Raw genomic sequence first — 26397 nt, 5'->3', positions numbered from 1 at the left:
CATGTATTCTCACTTTCCCTCCTACTTGTTACTCCCTGAAAGCAGTGTGCTAGCGAGTGGCGGCATGTAGGGCCTTTGTACCAATGGGAGGAAGGAAAGAATTTGAAAGAAGTGGAAAGATGGGGCACCAGTGTCAGTAGCCTGGCTGCGCGAAATGTCACATATGACAGATGTAATATACCTTCTGGAATCTGGTGGCATCCCCAGCCTTCCACTTGGCTTGTCCACACTTAAGAGACATTCTGGATCAAAGTAGGGTGTGAATTTAAGAGCAACAGATAATCCAGACTAGCTCTCCGTGCAGACACTAATTTCACAATCAGAGTATCTTTTTCTGTTTTAGTTTAATCCACTTCGAAAATGCATTACTCTAGTCTGGAAAAAGGCAGTGTTATTCCAAAACAAGCATCCACGTGATGTGCTGTTCTGGAATAACTACTGTGGTCAATTTTGCCATGTAGATAAGCCCTCAGTGTATGTCTGTAAAGTGACCAACTTATGCTAACTATGTGGGAAACAGCTTCCAGATTTCCATAACGTGGCTGCGATAGGAGAGTGTACTGATTTTCCTTAGCTGAGACTAGCACACAATCTCTAGAGATAAATGCACACATTAACATACAAAGTGCATTCATTCCTGTGTACAACATGAGAGCATGTAGTTACATAGATTCAAGTGGCAATGGACAAACCCACCATTGCATAGGCAACGCACACATGCACTTAAAAAACAAATGCAACACTCCAATTTGTGAACAAAACCTTGCTATGAAAATATGCTCTGCATTTTCCACTTAAGGCTGCTTTCTAATAAAGAAACAAGCAGCACTAAGAAGTTACTTACCTCGCAGGAAAGCTCTGTAATCGATTGTAGGCCATATGCAGGATCTTCAGATGTGGGTGGCCCGTTAACAAGGCCACACATTTATCTGTGAGGTTGTTATTGGTCAAATAAAGTTCTTGTAAGATGCTGTTGGTCTCTTCAGAAAGGGTGGCCGGAGGAAGTGCTTCTAGTTTGTTGGCAGACACATTCAAGTTTCTCAAGCTACAAAATAAGATTGTACATGTAGTTAAGAGTTATTGTATTGTTCATCTGTCTTCATTTATAAACCACCACCACCACCAGAGATTTACAGAATGTTACATTCAGAAGCAGAAAATTGCTGAAAGTGGTCAGAAGACAGTTTAGTTTTATACATGTAAAGTAAATTTCCATTTAAATTGTTAAATTAAGTAGTGAGAGACTTTGTGCTCTTGGAGGTGGCATAGATAAAAAAGCATTTTCTAGTACTCACTGGACCACAGATGGCATTTCTAATGTACATTATGAAACATATTATGGAACCTGTATTTACAGCATGGAAAAGTTGGTTACACAAATTTGCCAGGTAAATAGTAAAGATATACCTGGCAATAAGTGCTGGGTGGCTTAGGAGTTGAAACTTTTCACTTCTACATCATTGTTTAAAATCTGACAGATACTAATAGCGACAAGAAGTGGTTACTATTATACATTTGTTTGGCGGCCTATGTGTCTAGTTCTTCATGGATGGGGACATCTTATCCCCAGACCAGGCTGCCTCTCCCCTCAGTGCTCATAGCCAAGTAGTTGGCATTCTTAATTATTTCTGCAGTCCTAGATGAGAGGCCAAGGACTGAATAAGCAGGAAAACTGAGTCCTTCTCCCTCCCTCAAAAAAGCTTTTCCAGCCCTGGGATGAGATACAATTGACACTGGTGTGGAGAAGGTTGCACTGCCTGTGCTTTACCTACATAGATCTGTAGACAAGGAACTCTCATTTGTTCAAATAATTTTAGTGCTATATTGATACAAACAGTAGTCTCAAGGGATATCTGGCAAATAGATACAATTCTTATTTGAAAAATATCTTAATGCCACATATATTTTACAAGAGAAATGGAAGAACTTTTATCCCACTATTTACTTGACAAAGAGACTGCCTTTGGGAGCATACTTTGCTGAAGAATGAGGGTGTTTGTGTGTGCGCAAATATACAGCGTCCAGTCTCTTGAGATCAAACCGCACTGTTCTCATCAACTAATGAAAAATGACAGCTGCAACAGTCCAAGTTATTTTCAAGAAACAGAAGATCAACTATATTAATTTGGTAGACAAGAAAGCAAGTCAGTACCCATAAAATAAGGGAACAGAACACAAATTAAAAAAATAAAGTATTTGTGTCTGACTGAAGAAGCAATACTGCCTGATTTATTTCATGAGGAAGGTATGAAATATTGATAAGCTTTTCTCTAGTCATCCAACTACATGGGGATTCACACCAAATGTTAAGGTTTATTAATGAATGAAACAGATTTCCAGGAGAATTCACAGCTGCAACCTATTGAACCTTGTCCACAGAAAACAAGAGTTTACACACTATAGAAAAGTCACACACAATGCTGAGGGATTAAAAAATTTTCCATTAAAACAAAAAACTCCAAGAGCTCTGAAGAACTGAAACTAGGTTAACTAGTTTACACAGATTCCAGAGGAGTCCACTAACGCAGAAAAACGCAGCTTAAATCAACAGTCTCATTTGTTATTCACAGGAGCTGTATGAGTTGATGGAAAAAGATTGCGATTGCAAGGTTTTGTTTTTTTTTAAAACAAATCCTCCCCCTAGACTTCATCCTTTAGCAAACAAAAATACATTGTCTGTTCAAAAATGGATTACAAAGCGTAAGCATATTGAACCACACAAATTACTTTACTAACTCACAAGAATGCACATTAACGCTAAAATATGAGATGTTACTGTAACAACTTATGTTGGCAACAGCATTCTTTTAGTCTCCTCTTTTCTCCACTATATTTTCAGGTATGATCAAAAATTCTCAAATTAAAGGTGCTAAGTGATTTAACAACATTTACAAAGCCTAAACATTCCTGCAGCCACCATTACTGAATGGTCAGTTTTGAAAATGGTTTAAGGCCTTACCACTGAGCAACCACCTACTTCCTGTGCTGCACTACTACTGCTGCAATCAGTAGAGCTACTCAAGCTTGATCCCCTTGCAAGAGAGGTCTGGCAGTACAGCTTTCTTGCAGAAGGGGTCTCAGCCCTACACCTGGTCCAAAACTGTTCTGGTGACTTTCAGAGCACAATGCCAGGCACACACATTTGCAAGGCCTGCAGCAGAGAGTGGGGTTTCATGGGGATTTGACTTGTGCTGTGGAGGGGAGTAGTGCTTTCTTGGGGAACAAGTTCTGCAGGCATAAAAGGGATAACCGGCTATTTTACTTCATTTCTTGTAATATGCAAGGCTCTAAGTGCCCCTGTAGCAAAGGTGTGTATTACTGCATGAATCCAAACACACAGTAACTATGCAGAAACCCTAAAGCAGAGAGGTTAAGCTATTTGCACGCAGCAATTCTAAGGCAGTAGAGCTGGTCGAAACTGGAAGAGGAGGTTACTCACCTCGTGCAGTAACTGATGTTCTTCGAGATGAGTGTCCCTGTGGGTGCTCCACTTTAGGTGTCAGTGCGCCCCTGCGCCTTCAATCGGAGATTTTTTTGCAGCAGTACTCCTACCGGCCACGCATGCATGGAACCTGTCACTCATTCTGAGAGTGTTACTAGAGAGCATGCACGGCTGGTACCCTCAGTTCCTTCTCTACAACGGAGGCCACCCCAACTCCGAAGTAGAGGGGAGGGTGGGTAGTGGAGCACCCACAGGGACACTCATCTCGAAGAACGTCAGTTACTGCATGAGGTGAGTAACCTCCTCTTCTTCTTCGAGAGAGATGTCCCTGTGGGTGCTCCACTTTAGGTGACTTCAAAGCAGTGTATCTCAAGGAGGTAGGGACTTCGGATCTGGCAGGAATGCCATAAACAATACTGCCCTGCCTAATCGAGTGTCAGAGAGGGGCCTGAGTAAGGGCATAGTGAGTAATGAATGTATGGTGGGAGAGACGCGTGGCCGCCTACAGATTGTCTGACAAGGGCTACTCTGCGTAGGAAGGCATACGAGGTAATACAGATCCAGGTGGAATTGTGTCCTGATCAATGCCGGAGGTGTAACGTTCCCTATCTTGAGTAACAGAGACGTGTGCACTCAGAGATGCATCTCGAGGCCTCTGAGCAGAGTAGCCATGCCCTTGGAACGTCCGCAATGAGACAAAGAGTCCAAGGCAAGCCTTGAAGGGTCGTGTTCTGTCCAGATAAAAGGACAAGCCCAACGCCACATGAGGTAGTGTGCATCGTGCCTCAAGGTGTTTGCATGGGTTTAGGCGAGAAAGTGGTAACTGTATGGGTTTCATTGAGGTAAAGGCGCATGAACTTTGCAAAGAAATTTTTGCGTGTAAACGCAGAACAACTCTGTCCTAGAAGAAGAGGCACATGGTGATCCGCCGCAAGAGCTGCTATCTCACCTGCCGTCTGGCGGATTGGTAAAACAGCCACCAAAAGGGACTTGTTTTCATTGAGGGTGCAAAAGGGAGCAGGTGGCTAAGGCTCAAAGGGTTGTGAGTTAAACAGGACAATACTAGGTGAAGATCCCATGGACGGGTAGGCTGGACTTAACATCTGGATATAGGGTTTGGCGCCCCTATCAGGAAACCTTTGGTGACGGGATGAGCGGTGGTCAATGTCTGGGTTAAAGGATTTGAGGAGAGGCACGCTGCGGCCACCGCGGTTCGTTTGCGGTGCCGGGGAGAGGCACGCTATCGCACCGTGGCCGTTTGGTGTGCCCAGGGAGGAGTGGCTGCGGATCCTGCGGCCGTTTGCGGTGCTGAGGAGGAGCCACGCTGCTGGCACCATGGTCATTTGCGTGCCCAGGAGAGTCACTTCTGCACTGCGACCCATTTTGCAGGCCAAGGGGACAGGAGCGACAAGGACCTTCCTGACTGGGAGGTCAGGTCCCTGCCTCATGCTCTGTGAGAGCTGTGGCTGAGGCATCAGAAAAAGCAGGCACCTTGCCTTGGTGTTGTCAGCCACAGAGGGTAGGGCATCTCGCGGGAGGACCCCCTACCCTTGTTAAAGTCTCTCCTTGTGAGACTGTTTCTGCTTCTTGCCTCCACTCCAGGGAGGGTAAAGCAACGCTGCCACCAGTTCTGATCTGGCTGGGCCGTGTGGAGTGGTTTGACCTTTCCCACTCCGAAAGCATCTGCTTAGCTCGTCGGCAGTGGTGTTCATCACGCCTGGGATGTAACAGCGATATCTGGATGTGGTTTCAAGGCACCAATATCCAGATTTCATGGTCTCTGAATAAAGAGAGTGGGAACGAGCCCCTCCTTGGTCCCCTCCGTTGACATAGAACATGCAGGCCAATGTTGTCTGTTTTATGCGTACATGCTTGATTCTTGATTAGTGGGAGGAACAAAACCGGCAAGCTTCCGGATAGCCGCGAAGTTCTAGAAACGTTTATGTGTAGGGAGGTCTCGGAGTGCGACCACAGCCCGGTGTTACTGTTGGGTGAGAGATATGGCCCCCCAGCCGGTGAGGGATGCGTCGGTTGTCATCATTCACAGTTTGGTGGAGTCTGGAGAAGCGGGACTCCAGAACAGAGGTTGTCAGGGACTTCCACCATATGAACAGAGTCCTTTGAACCGCGTAAGGTATGCGTCCATATTTGTTTATTGGTGCACGTTTGGTTTGTAAACCGTGGCCAGCAGCTGGGAAGCACCTTCATTTGGAGAACATGCATCTCCACCACCGAAAGTGCCGAGGCCATGTGCTCCAGTAGTGAAGAGCAGTCTCGGGCGGCTCCCGAGGGCTGCCTGCTGAACCTTGTTAGCCAGCAGTGTATAGGTATTGACACGGTCGCGGTGGAAGAGATGCCGTCTGGTTCTGGAGTCGAGGCTTGCTTTATAAAGTCCAGCTTGGGTAAGACTTAAAAATGTGCGGATTTGTTCTCATTTATTGCAGGCCCAGGATTGAAAGCACTCGATGTGATCTTTATGAAGCGGAGAGGCCTCGGCGTGTGTTGGAGCCATTGGAGAGGCAATCGTCCAGGTAAGGCAATATTTGTAACCCTTGTTTCCGGGTAGCCGTACTACCGCTAGAAGTTTGGAGAAAAACTCGAGGCGGCAGTGGAAAGGCCAAATGTAGAACTCTGTATTGGTAATGCGTCGAGCCAAAGGATAAAAACGGAGAAAACGGTGGACAGTGACGTGTAAATAGGCGTCTTTGGTCGAGGGCTGAAAACCAATCGCCCTGCTGCAGGGCTTGGAATTATGGTGGTTGAGAGTAACCATTTGAACTTTGTTTCTTAGATGAATCGTTGAGTCTGCTGAGTCGAGATCGGTCCATCTCCAGTTTTCTTCTGTGTGTAGGAATAAGGGACAGGAATCCTTTCCCTTGTGGCATTTGGGCACAAGGTTCGATAGCCCCAGGTGAAGATGATGATGTTACTTCTTGCTGGAGGTGTGGCTCGTGAAAGTGTCCTTGAAGAGGACGGGGAGGGTGGGTGGGTGGAGGTAAGGAGGGAAGGGGATGGAATTACCCCGGTGTGATGACCTCTAGGCCCATTTGCGTAATTATTCTGCATTGGTGTAAAAATGGCTGTAGACGGGGGGGGGGGGGGTTGTCCAAGACAGTTGTGAGCAGTACAATGCGCCGGACTAGGGGCGACGTTTCGCGGACCTCGACCAAAGGTTCAAATTTGTTTATTTATGTATTTCGGGAAGTTGGGTATCCCGGAAGAATTGGGGCGGACGGTGGTATCTGCGACCCTCTGGTGTTGGCGTTGTTGTTTTTGATCTTGAGCTCCCGGGAAATGCTGAGTATATGAGGTAGCGCGGACGGTAGGTCAAGGTTGATATCTGAACTGTCGGCCTTCTTGTTTGTAGGATCTGGATTACCTAAGGGAATCGCAGAGTATGCCCTGAGTCCTTCATTGAGTGCAGCAACTTCATTAGTGTGGAAGCAAAGAAGTTTATAACCATCAAAAGGAAATTCTCTATGTGCTCTAACTTCGCGAGGAGAGAGAGAAAGAAAGCAGGAACCTCGGTGCATGACAGGCGCTGTAGCGGTGGATCTTGCTGCTATTGCTGACATCCAGAGCTGCTGAAGAGCCGTGCGGATATGATTTTGCGCCTCGGAACTAAAGCTGTAAACTGTTATTTCTTGTTGTCTGGGATGTTGTTCAATAAATGAAACTTATTATAGTTGTTATGGTCGTTACTTTGCTAGAATTGCGGTACAAATTGGCAATTTCAAAATTGCAACGTTGAAGAAGCATTACCCTTACGGACCCAGCAGGTCTAAGCGTTTACCTTCTCTGTTGGTTGGGTATGGCGGAAATACTGTTTGTTCACTGATTGGGCTGCATCCACTACCAAAGAGCTTGGCCAAGGATGATTGAGAAAAAAGGAATTCAGACCCCTTCGAGGGAATGAAGTATTCCAGATCTTCCAGTTTGCAGTAGGCTGGCTTGTGGCTTAAGTCTTGCCAGATGGATTTAGCAGGTCCAGAAGGGTCTGAGTACTAGATACGCAACAAGCCGTAGAAGACAGTTAATTGGTCAGGTATTCCTCAAATTGAGCTCTAAGCTCATTGGCAAAACTCTTTCTGAAGAGATCTCTGGAGTTTTGAAAATCATCTTCGATGGCAGTGGAGGGAAGGAAGTAATGCTCCCCTCACGCTATTTGGATCAGTTTGGCACGTCGAAGTAATACTGGTCAGGAGCTGGGAGTTAATTTGCTCCTGAGCATGGAGGACTCTGCCGCAAGTGCGTCATAGATTTTGCACGTTCGCGTTTTCTAGTGTGAGTTAGAGTAGCGGACGTGTGCTGCCGAGGGAAAGATGGCACGGAGCCGCCCACTACTGCCATGGTGGTGGAAAAGGCAATAGCAGTGCCATCCTGGGGTTAACACCCCAGGAGTGGAGCTTGAGGTGTTGTGGGACGTTTTCCCTGTCGTCGCGAGGCGACAGGACTGTGAGGGTAAATTCAGATTGCACTTGCACAGCAGCCTGTATTTCAGATCCTGCTCACTGGAGGAAGCTGCTCGTACCAGTCATTTGGTATAGAGAAGCCATCCCCAACCAAAAGGGCGATTGGAGCTGTAGGTGACACTGGAGGTCACTTGGAGTGTGGTATTTGTACGGTGGGCAGTCGATAAGGTGAAGCAGATAGAGATCCCGTGAGGGAAAACTGCGCTGACCTGAGTTTGTTTAATCTTGGCGCCGTGCCAAGTTAGCGGTTGCTGATGCCTGGGTGCGCACGCGGCTGCCGTGCTATTTAATAGCAGGCTGCGGTGCCTCCGTCGGTGCCTGAGGTTGTCGGCTGCCGCATTCATTGCAGTGCCGATAGGTGCCACAATCGCAGCAGGCAACTGAAAGCCTGTCGCCTCGCACCAGAGCCGTCCCGCTGCCGCCGAAAGCACCGTGGGTTCGTGTCGCGGCGCCGCCATTCATCAGTGCCGATAGGTGCCACAATCGAGGAGGCAACTGAAAGCCTGTCGCCTCCGCACCAGAGCTTGCGCAGCCGCCGAACACAGCCGGTTTAGCGCAGAGGAGTGGGGGGGTACAGAGGAGCCCCGTTCCTCAACACTCAGGCGGGAAAACTCGAGAGCTGCGTAAGGAAAACTGACGAACGCTGACCGGAGATGGTTTACCGCGAAGCTTCCTTTGCTGTAAGTGCTCTCTTTGGCTGACTCTTAGTTTTTGAGGTTAGAGCTGGGTCTGGGGCAGAGTCTGTGTGCCAGGGTCTGAGGTAGATTGCAGGGATTTTGAAGTAAAACTAAGCTTTAACTTTAACTCCCTGTCCTTCCTAGCCCTGGAGCCTTAACTTTAGTGCACGTAGGGCATTTTTGAGGGAATATGGGTCTCCCAAGCATTTTATACACTTGGAGTGCCCATCCAGAAAGAGGATACTCCTATACAAGAAGAGCAGCGCTAAACCTTGCGAGCGCTGACAGAACAGAGAATTTCTTTTTTTTTTTTTTTTTTACTGAGTAGGAAAAAGTATGGTAACACTAACAGGGTTAAATAACAGAGAAAAACTAGCCTAACTTACCAGGAATACTAGGTAAGGAAAGAAATACTAAGGAGGTTCTGCCTAAGCTCCGTCTCAAGCGGGCGTTTAGAGAAGGGAACTGAGGGTACTGGACCATGCAGCTCTAGTAACACTCTTCAGATGACGTGAAAACAGGTTCCACGCAATTGCGTGGCTGTAGGAGTACTTGCCTGCAAAAAATCTCTGATCTAAGTGCGCAGGAGCGCACCGACACCTAAAGTGGACACCCACAGGACATTCTCTCGAAGAAGAATTTCTGTTCTTTGGAAAATTCTGGAATTTTTAAAATTTACACTGCACTTCCCACTGTTTAGGGATTCACAGACTGGGCTCTCTATGCCAAGAAGAATGCTGGACAGTCCCTCCCTCTAAAGCTCAAGCCTCAAATCTACACTCATGTTTTATCCGCCTTTCCTTTGTATAACAGGTTGGGTGTTTCCCCGTTGTTTTGTTTATTGTTTTTTGTTGTTGTTTTTTTTTTTTTTTTTTTTTTTTTTTTTTTTTTTTTTTTTTTTTTTAACTTGAGTGCACATAGTTACAGTTTCCACGTTTGTGGTTAGGATATCAGATCCTACATTTTTCATTCCCCCTTTCCCCCATCTATAACTTAGACCACCACTGCTCATTAACATTTCTCTTTAGAAGCTGTCATTCCAAACTGAGGGTACGTCTACACTGGAAACTTCAAAGTGCTGCCACAGGAACGCTCCCGTGGCAGTGCTTTGAAGTGCGAGTGTGGTCGCACGCAAGCGCTGGCAGACAGCTCCCCCAGGGCTCCTGGTAATCCACCTTCACGATGGAATTAGCTCTGCCGTGCCAGTGCTCAGAGCCTGTCTACACTAGCGCTTTAAAGTGCTCAGACTTGCTACACTCAGGGGGGTGATTTTTGACACCCCATAGCAGGCAAGTTAAAGCGGTATAAAATGTAAGTGTAGACAAGCCCTTATACTAGTTTTTAGGACCCTGAAGGATTCATAAAAATGCTCTGCCAGCAATTCTCAACCACATGCCCATATATAAAAGGACAATATTCTCAGAGGGGAGGGCTTAATGAATGAATGGTTTGAAATAATGTAAAACAACAACTAACTCTAAACTAGTTGTACATAAAATAAGTTGAAAAGAGTCTGCAGACAAATTTCCATCACACTGATTTAACTAACTGGGCCTAGTCAAGGCTATCCTGAGGCTATGGCTACACTAGAGAGCTTGCAGCTGCACCACTGTAAGCTTTCTAGAGTAGCCACCCTCAGCCAACGGGAAAGAGCCTTCCCGTCAACTTAATCAATCCATCCCCAATGAGAGGTAGTAGCTATGTCTGCAGGAGATGCTCTCCTCACCAACATTATGCTGTCCACACTGGCGCTTAGTTCGGTGTAACTTGTCGCTCGGTGGGGGGAAGGGCTTATTTACACCCCTGAGCGACATAAGCTATTACTGACACAAGTGGCAGTGCAGTTATAGACTGAATCGTTAGAATTCATCCTCAAACCTCCAGCTGGGTTTGGCACTGCCAGCTACCACATTAGATTTGTTTCATGTTCCATCAATGCCCTCTGAAGCCACAGGGCTAGGAATTTACTTAGATACAAATATTGCCATCTTTCCAGTGCTTGTATTCAAAAACCATTCCATGTGCCTGCAGATATCCCACTCATATCACTATCAGATGGAACCAGAATGTCAAGCATGAAAGCCTAGTCCAAACTTAATTGTTTTTCTTTCAGGCTCTGCCAACACACACACACCACACCACAAGCACATGAAAAAGTACAGCATCAACATAAGAACTTGATTCCACTACCCTCATATATACCAAAATACAATAGCGAGGAAATATGAATTAACAACAGTTACAGAGATAAAAAAGAAAACTTAAGTCACTGGCAGCGACACAGGAATTCTGTAGCTTTGACAAAGTGCAAGGTTTCCTCTGGGGTAATAAACATTCAGTTCTGGCTGGAACAAGTCACCTTCAGTTTTATAGGGTATTAGGCGGATACCCTTAATAAAGGGTCACTTATTTTTTTCAACCACACACCTAGGCAAAATATAAAATTGTCCCAGAGAACACACACAATCATGGTAGGGCTTCACTGATTCCGCTGAAGTAGATCTCTCAACGTGTGCAGTTTATATAAAGTGTTAAATTACTTGAAGTAAAAGAGTGATTTCATCTTAAAAAATCTACTTCTACAGGAGAGGCAACAATCTTCAGTTAGGAAAAATAATTAAGAGATTCCAAAATATTTATATTGATATCTAGCTGTACTGTATTCAAGAAATAAACTGGGATAAAAGAACCCTCACATTTGTATAGTACCTCTTTCTCCCCAAAGTATTCTGAAACATTTTATAAACGTCACAATGCAGCTACCAGTGGAGCATAACATGGTAGCTGTTTAGAAATGCACAGCTATATTATGGAATTGTTTAAAATAGCAAGGTAAAAAAGATTGTATCCAGTAAGAAAGACTGGAAATTTATATTAAAGCAATCCTGTTTACCTTGCAAACAGTGACATATTCAGTCAGAGGTCATATAGCTGCGCAAAAAAAAAAAAAAATATATGCACAAAATTAAATGGATATCAGAAGAATCCAGGCCAATATGCACCCCAAGTATTAAGATCTTAGATCATACAAGTTAGAAAAGGAAACCATTTTAAGTATCTGTAAAAAATGCTCTCAGTATATGAACATCTAATACCATCAACAGCACAGAAGTGAAATGGAAACAAGTTCCATAAAAGGAAAAATCAGGGAAAAATAAATACTAAATTGATACCAATTCTGGCATGACGGTTCTAATTGAGAAAGGGGTGAGAAAAGTACATCCCAATCCCCCTCTGAATCATCCTACCAATGAACCGCCAAAAGAACACTATCCAGATCATCTAATTTCTTCCTTAGCTCTTGCCATTTTACTATCTCCCCTTCTCCTGTCCCTCATTCTCTTATTCCCTAATCCTCCAATGAAACTACTTTCCTGTCTCCAGAGTGTCTGTTTCAGTTGATCACCTTCAGGTAATGAAATAGGAAGAGAGGGGAAGAAGATAAAACTATGTTAAATTGTGTGTGTGCAGAAGGTTTGGGTATCAATCATTCCACCTGTCATTCCCCGCTCCCCCTCCTGATACAAGAATTAGAATCATACACAGCACCAGGAAGAAATGGGGAGTGTTACGGTGTGACTCAATGGTGCACGAAAGTGGCATGTATTAAGTGCTAGCAGTATCTTTTTTCATCAAATATTTTCCAGCTACCCAGCCCTGGTGTGGGATCAGCACTCGGATGAAGCTAAAACCCGGCATGAAAGATGAACACATTCTGAAGAACTAGCCCACATATATTAAATCACCCTCAACAGACACCCTACCCTCAACATCTGTCACAGTATACAGATGTACGATCCTAGACTCACCACTAACACTATATACTCCAACAGAACAGCTGCCAAAAGCATCTTTTACACCCAAGTCTGGCCAGGAGTCTTTGTCCCACATCCTAACAGACAGAGACTTGGTCAGAGTGATTCATGTATATGTGAATTCACACAGTCTTGATTGCTGCTACTAACTCAGAAGTAGAAACATTGAAAAAACTCTACCTAGTACTAGAGTACTAAGAGCCCACATGTGAAATAACACAGTTACTATGAGTATGACACCCACCATTCTGAATGCTAGCATAAGTCAAACAACATCAGTGAACCTGGTTACTACCCAGTTGTCTCCAAACAGTTAATCACAGTTCCAATCTGTCACACAGAACAGAGTAGACTTAATACATGACCAAGTGAAAGTCTTGGAGCCAAGTCTCTAAGCAGGTGTATGGAACTGCATTGTAACCAAGCTCTGTGACATAGCTGTATTTAAAATGTGGCCTTAGTTTAAAAAGGTACTGATCTACCTTGGGGACCACCTCTCTCTCATTCTTGTTGGATGCACTCCTCAGGAACAAATGGATCTTTGTAGGAGAAGAGGAAATATTTTGGGAAGCTGTCCCCTGGCTCTGGAACCACACCAGCTAAGAATGATTACAAACCTTACTGCCCCTCAAGGAATCTTTGCCATAGCTTTCCCACAACAAGAGGAGAATGAGGGGGAGTAAAATATTGACTGTCCCTGAACCTGTCCACTGGCTGCTAGCTTACTTTTCAAACCAATGGGAAGTCCAAGGAGACATTGCTACATATGATCCACACTACAAATTTTAACTGCATCCAGTGACTGTTTTAGGCTCCAATTATACTTCTACCATCAACTTCTACTGCCTAATTTTTCCATGCTGGACTCCATCTTTCTTAGTCCCCTTCTGACCACACCTATAGGTGCCACTTGATGCTATACTGAGCTGATATTGTTTATATTTACAAAAACTGATATGCTTAATTGCTTTTGCATCTGCCTATATATTAATATACTGAAATGTTTTGCACTGTGTGGATCTGCAGTTTAACTTGAAGCTGACCAGTGACCAGACCGAAAATTTGTAGAAAAAAAATCAGACATGTAAAAGGACTAAAGGAATCTGGCCACTACCAACAAATGAAGAAGAATTTGGAACTTAGGGTTATGAGAACCCAGATGCACAGATGAAGGTTAGACATTTTCTGGCAGTTTTTCTACCAACCCTAACACCCACAGGAATTCTCCATTTTCACAGAAGCATCTACTAGTGAGACTTGAACTGATTATCTGCCGATCTCTGTAGTGCTCAACTCAGCCAGGAAAACTCCTACCAACATGATCAAGATCTATACTACCACCAGTATATTCAGAAGCAATTTCTGTCCTGTTCAGAGGAACTTAGTTTCATAGACAAATCCTCAGGAGCTTATGGTCTAACGGACATAATGGAAGTTTCTCCACAAATCTGATACTGTAATAGTTTAAAAATAGAAAACTAATTTTAATGAAAAACTAGTGCATCACATTCCGAAGCTCTATTTGCCAGTTGAGAATACAAATTTTGCTTTAATTTTTGTGTGAGTTTGAGGAGGATGCCATTAAAGGTTTGATGCAAAACACAGACAGAAGTTGGTAAATATCTTATTGTTGATGCACTGATTTCTGTGTTTTTTTTCAACCAGGTGTTGTGGATGCTAAAAAACAAACCTTATGTTAAAATTAAGTAGGCACCTCAGACCCACTAAAACCCAAGGACATCTGGAGTTCAAGGAAGATGGAGAGGTCTATGAGCTGAAGCACATCTTCTATCATCTTCCCTTGAAGGATATCAAAGTGCTATACAAACAAAATGCATCTCCACAGACTCCTGGATGTAGGTCTCATTTTATAGATGGGGAAATTAAGGGCCTCTGGGGTATACTGATCTGCCCAACATCACATGCTGTAGAAAGACTGTGGCAGAGCTGGAACTTGAAGCTAGCTGTCTTAGCACCCACTCCTGTGCTTTAATTACATGGTCACAGGGGTATGCTGCCCTACAAACCAGTTTGAGTGAATTTCAGCCATACAATTCTTTCAGTTCATATTTTTAAAAACCCATGAAGTAAAAAGGCATTTTCCAGACAAGACCCAAGTTCACACTCTCCAAATTTGAGGCCTAATCTACATTGGCCTTTTGCTCAACAAATGTCACTGCTGCAGCAGTGGTGTGTGCACTAATAGACCAGCCAAAGTGTCATTTTTACTATTGTCTTTCCTGTATCTTTTCTGAGTAGGGTTAGAATGACGTGGTAACAGGACAGGTCTACACAAATGATCCAACCAACAGTGGAGATGCAAAGGTGTTAAGAAAAATTCTAGACTAGACAAGGCCTGTGTATCTCCTGCAACAATACTTTACATCACTAGTACATCGCTAAAGGAGAGCTCCTTTACAATGCGTTGGGATGTCTAGATAGTAGAAGGAAGATACTGAACCTTGAGGAGACCTAAAGTTCATGTAAGCTCAAGGGAAGAGAAGAGAACATTTGGAATCTGTCACATACATTTCACTTTAAAGTCTGAATTGTCTTCTGATTGTTTATTTCAGTCAAACGTTGTTATGGTACTTAATGTTTTTGCAGTTGAGTTTAAGGCGTGCATATTATGGTACAATCTCCACCTGCAGCTTCTCTATCTTGCCGCAAAATGGCATTAATCTGCATTCTAGACTAACAGATGGTAAATCTAATTCAGAAAAGGATTACTTCCCTACTCTCCCTTCCGAGATGTGAGTAGCTTTCTGAAACTTCTATTTCTTCTTTTTTTGCTCTCCATGCTTCACTAAGTATATTTTCTTTTAAAAAAAATCTTGAGTAGAAATGTATATTCCTGTTTGGGGAGGAGGGTGGTATTTTACAAAACGGATCTATTCTTGTGAGCACTTATGAATAATGTTTGCAGGGTCAGGCTCTATGTTCATGCTATGTTATGGTGGAGATTTTAGATGTACAAAAGACAGGAAGTTCAAAGTTGTCATGCTGCATCAGCAGCTATAAATTTGTCCTTTTGCACACAAAATATAGGTAATATTTTGCTTTACTATACAGGCTGTTAAATTTACTGCAATAAGTTACAGTTGCCCTGGTAGCCATATTGTTATGTTTCCCAACTTGTTAATTGTGTGTTTGAGGGCTGCAAAATTTCTACCATAATATTGAACAACTACATTGCAATAAACTCAGCAAACCTGACACGTACATAGTGCTGAAAATGGAGAGCATACTGCAATAATCCAATTTTTGAAATCAAAACTCCATTTCAGCTCCCAGCACAAGCACATTTGAAAGATTCCTTAAAACTATGAAGAAGGAAATTCTATGCTTGGGCAATAGGAAAGGTTTCTTCTGTTCAAAACGAAAATTAACCTTTTGGCATTACAAGTTTTAGTCTAAAGGACAGTTTTCCCACAGCAAATTACTGAAGTTTGGAATTTATACGCAAACTGCATCTCCAACCAAACCTGTAGCATTATAACCCTCACACAATAGCCCTTGAAAATGAAGACATAACACTGCCTTCATAAAAAATTTACAATATAAAATAAGGGCATCCCTCTGACTGACTCATTACCAATCTTTTGGTAATGAGTCTTGTCTAAATAATGACAGTGAGATTAACAGTGCTGTTTCCTACCCAAGGAGAGCCAGTAGCCGTGCATCCTATTGTCATAGTTTAGAAAACGAACTAAACAGTCTTGCATGTCAAATTATATGCAGCATTAATGTCACCAGTAAGCCTATGACCATTGTTGAATCATGAAGGTAGGAGAAATATAAAAAGCTAAGCAGGTCATCCCATCAAAGGCCTCTAAATCTGCCTCATTCAGATGCTACAAATATGTTTTAAAAATACTTCTTCGTGCCTCTAGACCATACACAAATTAAAGTACATTTTGAAGTCTGTCTCTTCAGATTCATAAACACAATTACAAAGACTCTAAGGCATGTAAAGCTGCAGCACAGAAATAAAGGTGAGGGGAGAGGAAATCAAATCAAGTAATGTCACCAAATAAATTAGTGACAAACACTCAAAGGCATGAAAATTTCAGAAGCAGGAACAGAAGAAACCACTGTCAGTTATTTTGACAATCTTATGTGACAGGTTTTATTTTGTTTGAAAGGAATTAATACATTTTGGCTTTTGATTCACAAAGAAGCTTCCACACTCTGGGTTAAAATTTATTTAGAAATTGCTGCTAACATATCTGGGAATGTATAGCAAAAGATGGCACACATGTTACTTTGTAGGTAGAGGTACTGTGGGAGTTTAGTGACAAAAAAAGCATATGAGAGCAGAAAACAGAATTAAAAAATTACTTATGTTTTAGCAGGTTAGACAGGACACCTGTTCTTAGCACAGAAGGCTCACAGCTTTCAATTTAAGGGACCCTCAGATTACCCTTTCAACTAAGAAATAAAATGAAACAGGTTCGTCATGTAAAAAATAGATTTTTTTTGTTTACCTGTCAGCTTTCAGAAGAAGGTTCGATGGCAGCTCAAGGAGCTGGTTGTGTTGCACATCCAGGACTTCTAGTTGCGTTCGTTCAAACCTCTCTGGTAGTCTTCCTAATTGGTTATGTCCTGCCAGCAGCTTACGCAAACTGCTATTGCAAAACAACCTTAAAAAAATAAAATGTCAAAAATAAATAAATCTTAATTAGATAAGGACACACTGAGAACTACTACTTTATAGGGGACCCAAATCTTGTTTCAAAAACAGTAAAGAATCCTGTGGCACCTTATAGACTAACAGACGTTTTGGAGCATGAGCTTTCATGGGTGAATACCCACTTTGTCAGATGCACGTAGTGGAAATTTCCAGGAGCAGGTATATATATGCAAGCAAGCTAGAGATAATAAGGTTAGTTCAATCAGGAAGGATGAGGCCCTGTTCTAGCAACTGAGGTGTGAAAACCAAGGGAGGAGAAACTGGTTCTGTAGTTGGCAAGCCATTCACAGTCTTTGTTTAGTCCAGAGCTGATGGTGTCAAATTTGCAGATGAACTGAAGCTCAGCAGTTTCTCTTTGAAGTCTGGTCCTGAAGTTTTTTTGCGTCGAGGATTGGCACCTGTAAGTCTGTATGTGTGGCAGGAGAGGTTGAGTGTTTTCTACAGGTTTTATGTATATTGCCTTCCTATATCGGATTTGTGTCCATTTATCCTGAGAGCTAGGAGTTTACTTGTTGCAGTGTTGGGCCGCTTGCATTATCTGTGTGGGGGCGTTTGGTGTAAGACTCTAATCCCATGCGTGCGTAGGTGTGTGTTTTCTGAAGGTCCAATGATTTTAGTTTCTCGCGAATCAGTGTGTCATGGGATAGCTGGGAGTGCTATGCCATCGATAACAGAGCAGACGTTACCGACCCTCTACTGCAGACACCAGAAAGAAACAACAGGACTCCCCTGGCCATTCAATACGAGTCCCAGCTAAAACCCTCCAACGCTAATCCATCAGCGATCTACAACTCCTGGACAATGATCCACCACTTTCACAGGCCTGGGTGGCAGGCGTCCTTGCCACAGGCACCCTGACATTCTTACCATGAACTGCAACCGCCCTAGTAACTCATAGCTCTAGGACAATCCATGAACAAATCTCGATGCCACTTTGCCCACATATCTACAACCAGCGACACACACAGGACCCTAACGTCAGACAACCATCACGATTCATTTCACCTGCACCTCCACCAATGTAATATATGCTATATGCCGCATGCCCCTCTGCTGCTTGTACTCAGCCCAAACTGGACAGTCTCTAAGAAACGGATAATGGACACAACAAATCGATATTAGGAATGCCAATACAAACCTTGTGGGTACACTTCACTTCCCTGGCACCTTATGGCAGACCTTAGGCTGGCCATCCTGCAGCAAAAAACTTCAAGACCAGAACTTCAAGGAGCACTGCCGAGCTTCAGTTCATCTGCAAATTTGACACCATCAGCTCAGGATTAACAAAGCTGTGAATGGCTTGCCAACTACAGAACAGTTTCTCCTCCCTTGGTTTTCACACCTCATGCTAGAACAGGCCTCATCCTTCCTGATTGAACTAACCTTATTATCTCTAGCTTGCTTGCATATATATCCTGCCCTGGAATTTCCACTACAATGATTGACAAGTGCTGTTTCACCCATGAAAGCTCATGCTCCAAAACATCTGTTAGTCTATAAGGTGCCACAGGATTCTTTGCTGCTTTTACAGATCCAGACTAATACGGCTACCCCTCTGATACTTGTTTCAAAAACTGGTTCATAAACAACTGATTAGTAGAAGAGTGGATTTAATAATCCACAAGAGTCTTCCCACACCCCACCAACCTCTCAGAAAACAGATGAGTGTTGAGGGATCTGGGGGAGGAGAAGGGACAAGGAATCAAATCACTCCACAGGCTATTCCTAGAGACTGTGTCAGTGGTGAAGTGGATAATTACCAGCAGTGACTTCAGAAAGCTGAACCTGTAGGATCTCTCCAGATAATGAAGGATTAAAAAAGTGAGAGAACATCAACCACCCTGGAAAAGTAGTAGTAGCAGCAGCACTATACTCATGTGCTGACTCATAATCCACTGTACTTCCCCTCTTACCTCCATTTTCTTTTTGTTAATACCAGACTAACATAAAACTTCCTTTCCAGTTCTATACGGAATGAAATTTATCTAATCCGCTTTTCTATCTTGAGCTTTACAAGCTGTGGATGGCCCAAAGTTCCACTTACTGCCTTTTTTTTTTTTTCTTTGGGGGCGGGGGGGCAGGATGGTAAAAGGTTTGTTTTGGTAAACTACAAGTCAAAACCACTAATTGTTCCTACAAAAATTGTTAAAGGAAGTTAGATATTGGGCGTAAAAAGCCTGATAACACAAAAAAGACCAAGTTTTGATTTTAAACAGGAATAAATCAAAAGAAAAAAAGATTATTCTTCATCTGCCCTGTGCTCCAGTGACTATACAGTTTTAATTAAAAGATGACTATGCCTCTTTTTGACCTTGCTTTCAAGCAAAGATTCACATATTACTCAGCATTAGTGGAAACCTTCCTCCCCTCTTCACACGAGACCCATACATCTGCAAAGAATCTTGCCTTTCCTCCCACCCCCAATGCATCAACTATTATTATGCAGTGCCATTGTAGGTAATTGGGCAAGTGTGCCAAAGTAATCAGTTAAGTATGCTGGCTTTTCCCTTGACAGATGTAGTCAGACACTACAAGTGAGCACCAGTATCAACAGTTCAGGAAGATGATGGCTTGCATTATGTAATTATGGATACAAATCAATGTCACCACTTTCCCTAGCCAAGATGACTCAGCAATAGGGGTAAGTATCTCAAACTGTTAAACCTATTTATTTTAGTAGTTTTGTTCTGCTTTGCTTTAACAGTCAATTTTGTTCAAAAATGCCTCTTATAAGAGAAAAAGAATTCTGGAATTTTCCTTCTATTTTTTGTTTCTCATAGGCATGGTCAATGTTGTCAACATAAAATGTTTTAGCTAGTAACTAAAGCTGGCCAACAAAACAATGTAGCAGATGTGGAAAAAAACTGGAAATAGTTTCTGTCCCAAATCAGAATGGAATGTCAAAAATTTAAAATTTTCTGTGGAAGCTAAATTAAAAAGAAATATAATCAATTTTGGGAGAACCGAAGCAGAATTTTTTGGCTTGCTCCTTGAGCAACCTGATTACCCAAGGAGCTGGGCAGCCCAGCATGTTACGGAGGTGGGGGAACATTGACACTACATTTCTTTGTATACTCTGCTCCATTTTGACTGTGTAATCTCCACAGCTTGAAGGACTATATCTCAGTTATAAAAAGGTAAGTGCAACGACAATCTGCTGTAGTTTATTCAAATTAGGAGCAACCCCCAGGCTCCCAGCAAAATCACTAGTTTCTCTCTTTATTCAAACTATGGACACTTATTTTTACAGTATTAAACTTTCTCCAAACAGTGAGCTCTTCATCCACTTAGCATGTCCTGGCACTGTTGTACAATATGGAAACAAATCAGCCAGGTTTCCTTTGAGAGCGGAACGGAGTAAAGGGACAGTAGGGAATACTCCAAATACATATTTATACCTAAGTGCCAGAGGATTTTGTTGATACTGCTGATAAACATTTGGGAATTGGCATCAAAGCTTAAATCCAGGCCCAAACTTCCTGAAGTTCAGGGATGTTCAGAGCCAATGTTTTGGGGTGGGCCTATCAATAAGTATAATATCACTAAGTCACCTAAACATATGCTATCAGGAAGAGCTATCGAGGTTTAAAACATTTCCTGGTGTTTAATGGGAAGATGGGAGAAGAAGATGCATGTAGACTGTGCCTTGGAGTCATTAGTTTCAGCCAATCACTCATCTCCAAAGATGCTCTGTGTATGCCTCGATAGTTTTTGCTGTTATAAAATACAACACAACAACTGAAAGGCAACTGGACTTGTTTTTCTTATGAGTGATGCAGTTTCAGCTGACGTGAACAAGGCATTTCTAGAGAATTAACAGTATGTACGTTAGCCTGATAGGTTGCTCAAGTCATCTTCTCTCATTCCTTTCAGCCTATATTTCTAAATTCTGCCTTTACTTTCTATTTCTAATGCAAAGTCCTCGATTCACACCACAATTCTCACCTGGACTAAATTAACCTCCTCTCTGGCTTCCCTAACACTCTTCTTTGCTACAATGGCTCTTTTTCCATATGAAGTTTGAACCCATCCTCACTTTTATGGATCTGCCCCTTACTCTCCATCATTTCGCCCACTCTTCTTACCACATAGCTGCTTCTTGTCTCTCTTCTCCCACACTCACCATGTCTTTTTCCAGGCTGCTTCCTATGCCAGGAATGACAACCCTCTTCCTGTGAGCCACATGTGTTCAAACTCTCTAATTCCTCCGCAAAACCCACTTTTCACTTTGATTTCCAAACTGACCTCCACTCATGTGCCAGCTAATTCCTGTTGTCTCAAGGTGCTATTTACAAAAAAGATATGAAAATATTAAGATCTTTCTTCTCTTCTCTATGATTTGTGTTTGTCTGTGAAGTTAACTCTTGAGGGGCAGGGCCCATATTTTTACCTGAGAATATTGCTCACTGTCGTACAAACCGAGAACAGTCCCAGCCCTTAGGTGAGTAATGTCCTTAGGGGCCGGGATTGCTCTGTTTCTACCACACTTTGCACCATGGAGCCTTGTTTGGGGCTTCTAGGGGAACAACATTAAGTTGTAATTTCTGAATCTATAAAGCATCATGCAAAGTTATGGTTGTAAATATTTAATAAGCCTTCCTCTCTGAATAGCTGCATAGACGGCTTTAGAACTTCTGTCTGGAATTCAAAGACATTGTTCTCTGCGTGAAAGTAAAGAAGAAAGGCTGTGCTGAAGCTTATGGCATAATGACATCCCATGAGGTAAACATAAAATCAGTCAAAAGATAAAACAAGCTTATCAGTCAATGGAACACACTAAACATTGAATCAGCAATTATTTTTGAATATGATTATCCTGTCAAGTTGCATAACCTGGTCTGAAGGACTCACCGGGCAGGCAGTTCACATAGCTGATTGTGGCCAACATCCAACACTTCTAGTTTTCTGCTGTCACATACCCACTCAGGCAGGCTTTCCAGGTGGTTTCTATGGGGATGAACACAGGAATCAAATTAAAGTTGTAGTCCTTAAAGACTGCCACTAACACAATCAACTTATCTGTACACATGAAGCCTATTGCACATACAGGTCCCAATGGGAACTGTAGATCCTCTCACTATTGAGAAAACACTGAGTACAGTACGATTTTGGTTGTAAGAGAAGAGAAAGCAGCCAATTATTTTATAAAACTAAACATTATGGGGAAGGGAGTAAGTTTTTCAAACTCATGGACAAAGGTGAACCTGGGCACAAACACTGTGAATACTTTCCCTCTTTGCATCTGTAAAGCACCTAGTACAGGAGGAACAGATATACACCCTGTCGAGCACTTAACTGAACACTCAGCTACACAACTAGGCATCTAACTTAAGGTAGCTGCATGCAGAATTTCAGTTTAGGGAACAATATTTTTGACTGCATAGAAATCAACACTCCTTTCTCATGAGTGTGCTTGAGTCCCCTTTGGATTTATTCAAAGAATGATCTTTAACTCAAAAAAGCAAATAGTGACCAAGCCCATATTTTCACTGAAATATCAATTACCTTAAAAATATAATCATGAATACCAAATCAAACAAACATATTCTTCTAGAAAAAAAACAAAGAAACTCCATTGCTTAACTGTATGCCAATTTATTATAACACACAAAAATGAAGTCATAAAAAAGTTTCAAAGTCACTACAAAATCAAATATTACTCAATATGACTAATGCCTTGTTTTCCACTTCTTACAAACAGCACTTTTCAGTAAATCATACTTAACCATGCACATAACTAAGGTTAGATACCCAATTATGCTGATTTATGTTCTTGCACATCTAAAAACGAATGGCCACAGCCCCAGGCTAGCTCATTTACTGCTATGCTCCCATTTAAAATGTTCAATAGCTTACAAGTGCCTTAAACAGTTTTTATGAAGTTAATGGCACTTAAGTGGAGGTTACTTACTGTAACTGGAGGTTCTTCGATATGTGTAGTCCCTATCTGTATTCCACACGTGGGTACACATGCACACCACGCACCCAAGTCTGTAGACTTTAACGAGCAGCGTCTATTGGCCCAACTAAAATGTCAAAAGAGGCTCCTAGCAATGGGCTAGGTGTGGTGGTAGAGGGGGCCAAAAAGCAGGATCTCATTCTTCTGTTGCTTGTGGGAGGCTTGGCAGGATGCTGGTAGTAAAGCACAGGAGGAGAAGATGGCAGACTCTGTTTATAGGTCTGCCTTTAGTGCTTTTTCCTTGGGGCTGGTGTGTTGATCATCAGGAACCGGAAAATAGGCCTTACATCCTTTAATGAGTGGAGAGAGGCAGTCTTTGCATTAAAGAGATTGGGCGCAAAGGGAAGATCTTTGATATATTCTGCATCTCTTTGAGGAAGCCCAAAGATTGCAGCCACAAATCCCTCCTTGTAACAATGCCAGTGGCCAAGCTGCTGGATGCTGCAGCGACTGCATCCCGAAGCTCCAATTTCGCTACCAGGCTTGCCGCCCTCTAGAAAGGAGAGGAACTGGGCTCTGTCCTCAGAGGAAAGTTTGTCCTGAAAGGCTGCCAACTAGCGTAGTTATTAAAGTCACACCTGGCTAGAAGAGCCTGGTAATTGGAATTGGTAGAATTGCAAGCCCACAGAGAAGATGTTTTCCCCAGGAGGTCCAGTCTCTTGGAGCCATTGTCTGATGGGGTGGTCTAAGTATTGAGACCTATCAGGTTTCATAGCAGTCTGTACCATCAGGGAGCTGACAGCAGGGTGGAGAACAGGAATTTAGCTCCTTTTACTGGAACAAAAAAGAGCAATTCTCAGCCTTCTTAGATGGGCGGGGCAGGATGCTGGGGTGTGCCAGACCAATCTAGCCACCGGTTCCAATAGCGTTTCGTTAACAGGGTGAACCACCTTACTTGATCCCAGGGGCCGCAGAATGTCCAACAGTCAATAGTGTGGGTCTTGGACTTCCTTGAGAGATATCTGGAGATTACCAGCTGCTCTTCATTGTAAGTTCTGGTATTGCCTATGGCCATCTGGTGGGGAGGGGCAAGAAGGAGAGACCGTCTCATCCAGGGAAGAGGAAACTCCATCAGAAATGTTGGTACCTGCTGTCCTGGTTCAACCTCCTCCTCCTCCTCCTACACCAATAGAACCAGTTGTTGGAGCAAGGGGGAGGGGACTGGAAAAACTCCTGAGTGTGTCCTGGATGTCTGGTATAGGAATCCCATGGTCCCCAATAGGGCAAAAAAGAGGGGCCAACTGTTTGAGGGGGACCCCATGGCATAGGGAACGATTGGTTCCTAGAGAGGTCATGTTCATAACAGTTGCAACCATAAATCCTGGCTCACCTGTCCAGGCTTAGCTCTCTCTCTCTGTGGAGATGAAGGAGGGATTGGCTCATCATATCTGTCTGAATCTGAAAACTGCTCTTGTAATGGTGAAGCTGTCAGTACTGGGGCAATCCCGCCTGATGGCTGTAAGTAAGATTGTTCCTGGGACACCAAAGTACTATCATCTTCCAGTGTAGCTATGTCCCTCAGGAGGGCTAGGCCACAGAAGACAGGAGTTCTGATGGTCAGCACTGATGGTAACAGTACATCTCTGGTCATGTTGTGTTCTTTAGGAGGATGCGTCGGTACTACTGAGTCGAGAGCTGCACTGGTGGATGGAACTGGCCATTAACTTAATATCTACAAGCCCTTATGTGTGGATGACAACGGACACTTGCAGAACCGTAAGTCATCCCGGTTTACGAAACCACTTGAACACATGCTTTAAATATTGAGCTTAATAGAGAACTTAATTGATACAGAGGAAGCGCTCAAGAAACCTCCCTGTTACGAATCCAGCCTATCTACATTGGACAGGGAATCTTTTAGCCAATGAAGTTTATACAAAAGTAATTGTAAGTGACTCCAGTAGTATGGTTTATCACAAAATTAAAGAGAAACAGGCAGAATGCCCAGTACATAGGACCAGAGATAGGGTGCAGTTGAAGAACTAGGAATAAAATTCAAAATTCCTGAAACCTCTTAGGCAATATCACAGCCCTTCCGTAATTCGGTATTTATGTTCAGTAAAACACAGGTGAGCCTCGCTTACGTCACATGAACTTAACTGATTGATGTAGATGCTACAAATAGCAAGAGAAAGCACATCGTCCTTCTTACCTAGAAATATCCATAGATGTCAGATGATTTGGGACTGGATACACATCAAGATGAACAAGTTCTGGGAGAAGAAAAAAAACTAATTTCATGAAAAGCAAACTAGTCATTTAGTGTATCATGTAGCTTTATTAATTGTGCCAGAGTGTATTCCATATGAAGTGTATTTGCTATGTAGCAGACTCACTACAATAATCAAAATGAACCATTTAAGATAGTATTTCGTTAATTTTAAAAAAGGAAACAAGTGACTAACTGAAATTATTTTATTTTCCCAACTTCCTCCTACCCAGAGCTCCAACCTTTAGCTTTATTTCCTTTATTCTCTATTTAGTAAGATAGCATAGATAGGCATAAATCTGTGCTACTTTTTCACTAATGAATAGAATCATTGTTACTGGGTACCTAGGAGCAGATGGTCTACTGCCAAACAGAATGGGTCATCTCTTAGATGTGCTGTGCTTGACCAGATCACACAGATATGAAGCACATTATTCAATTTGGCATTCAGTGACAAAGTCAGAGTCATCTGCATTCCTGTGGGATTTTCTTTTTTAAGCAGCCCAACAGGCATTTCATAATTACGTACCACTAACAATTAAGCATTTTTTTTGTTTTAAAAAAATTAAACGAAGACCTATGCAATAAATATTAGAATTCTCAATTCAGAATGAAGGCTGAAACTCACTGAGTAATGCATATTACAATTAAACCTACAGAGAGTGTTCTAAAATGAAGATGTACGTACACAATACATTACCTTCAGTTATAACTTACAAACAGTAAAATGAGGTAGGAAAAAAGCACAGGGAAGGAGGAGAGAGATTGCACAGTAATAAGTTTTGCTGGCCGATTCACCCAGAACGACTTGTGAGGAGTCCCTTCCTTTTATTTCAGAACAGTCCTTTCCTATCACTTTTGACTGAAATAAGCAGTTGTCACAACCACTAGGGTTCTCAACATCTGTCGTCGCACATGGCTGTATTCATGTTAACTTTTAGCAGCTGTGAAAACACATCATCTGACCCTTTCTTGGACTCTATCCACATCTCTCAAAACTGTGACTTCATTAAAATACAGCCTTCTTTCTACAGAAAGTATGAAGTATCCCGTACCAACTACTTAGAACAATCAAATCTAATCAGAGTGACTAGTTGAAACTGTGTAGTTTTTAATAAATATAAATAATT

The 26397-nt window shown here is 42.6% G+C and overlaps 1 protein-coding gene across 1 annotated transcript in view; it reads right to left on the bottom strand.

The window, feature by feature from the left end:
• Window positions 1–26397, bottom strand: part of PHLPP1 (PH domain and leucine rich repeat protein phosphatase 1) — a 245757-nt gene that overhangs the window by 34304 nt on the left and 185056 nt on the right. The window contains exons 8-11 of the mRNA XM_075062811.1: window positions 25211–25271; window positions 21951–22046; window positions 16894–17049; window positions 845–1045 (exon numbers count right to left, since the gene is read on the bottom strand). Of these exons, the coding sequence (XP_074918912.1) occupies window positions 845–1045; window positions 16894–17049; window positions 21951–22046; window positions 25211–25271 (514 nt within the window). The remainder of the gene's footprint in view (window positions 1–844; window positions 1046–16893; window positions 17050–21950; window positions 22047–25210; window positions 25272–26397) is intronic.

This window comes from Chelonoidis abingdonii, chromosome 2 (assembly GCF_003597395.2).
Source record: "Chelonoidis abingdonii isolate Lonesome George chromosome 2, CheloAbing_2.0, whole genome shotgun sequence".
In the NCBI taxonomy this organism is placed as follows: domain Eukaryota; kingdom Metazoa; phylum Chordata; order Testudines; family Testudinidae; genus Chelonoidis; species Chelonoidis abingdonii.
Note: the sequence above shows the minus strand (reverse complement) of the source record. Positions and strands in the feature narration are given on the sequence as shown.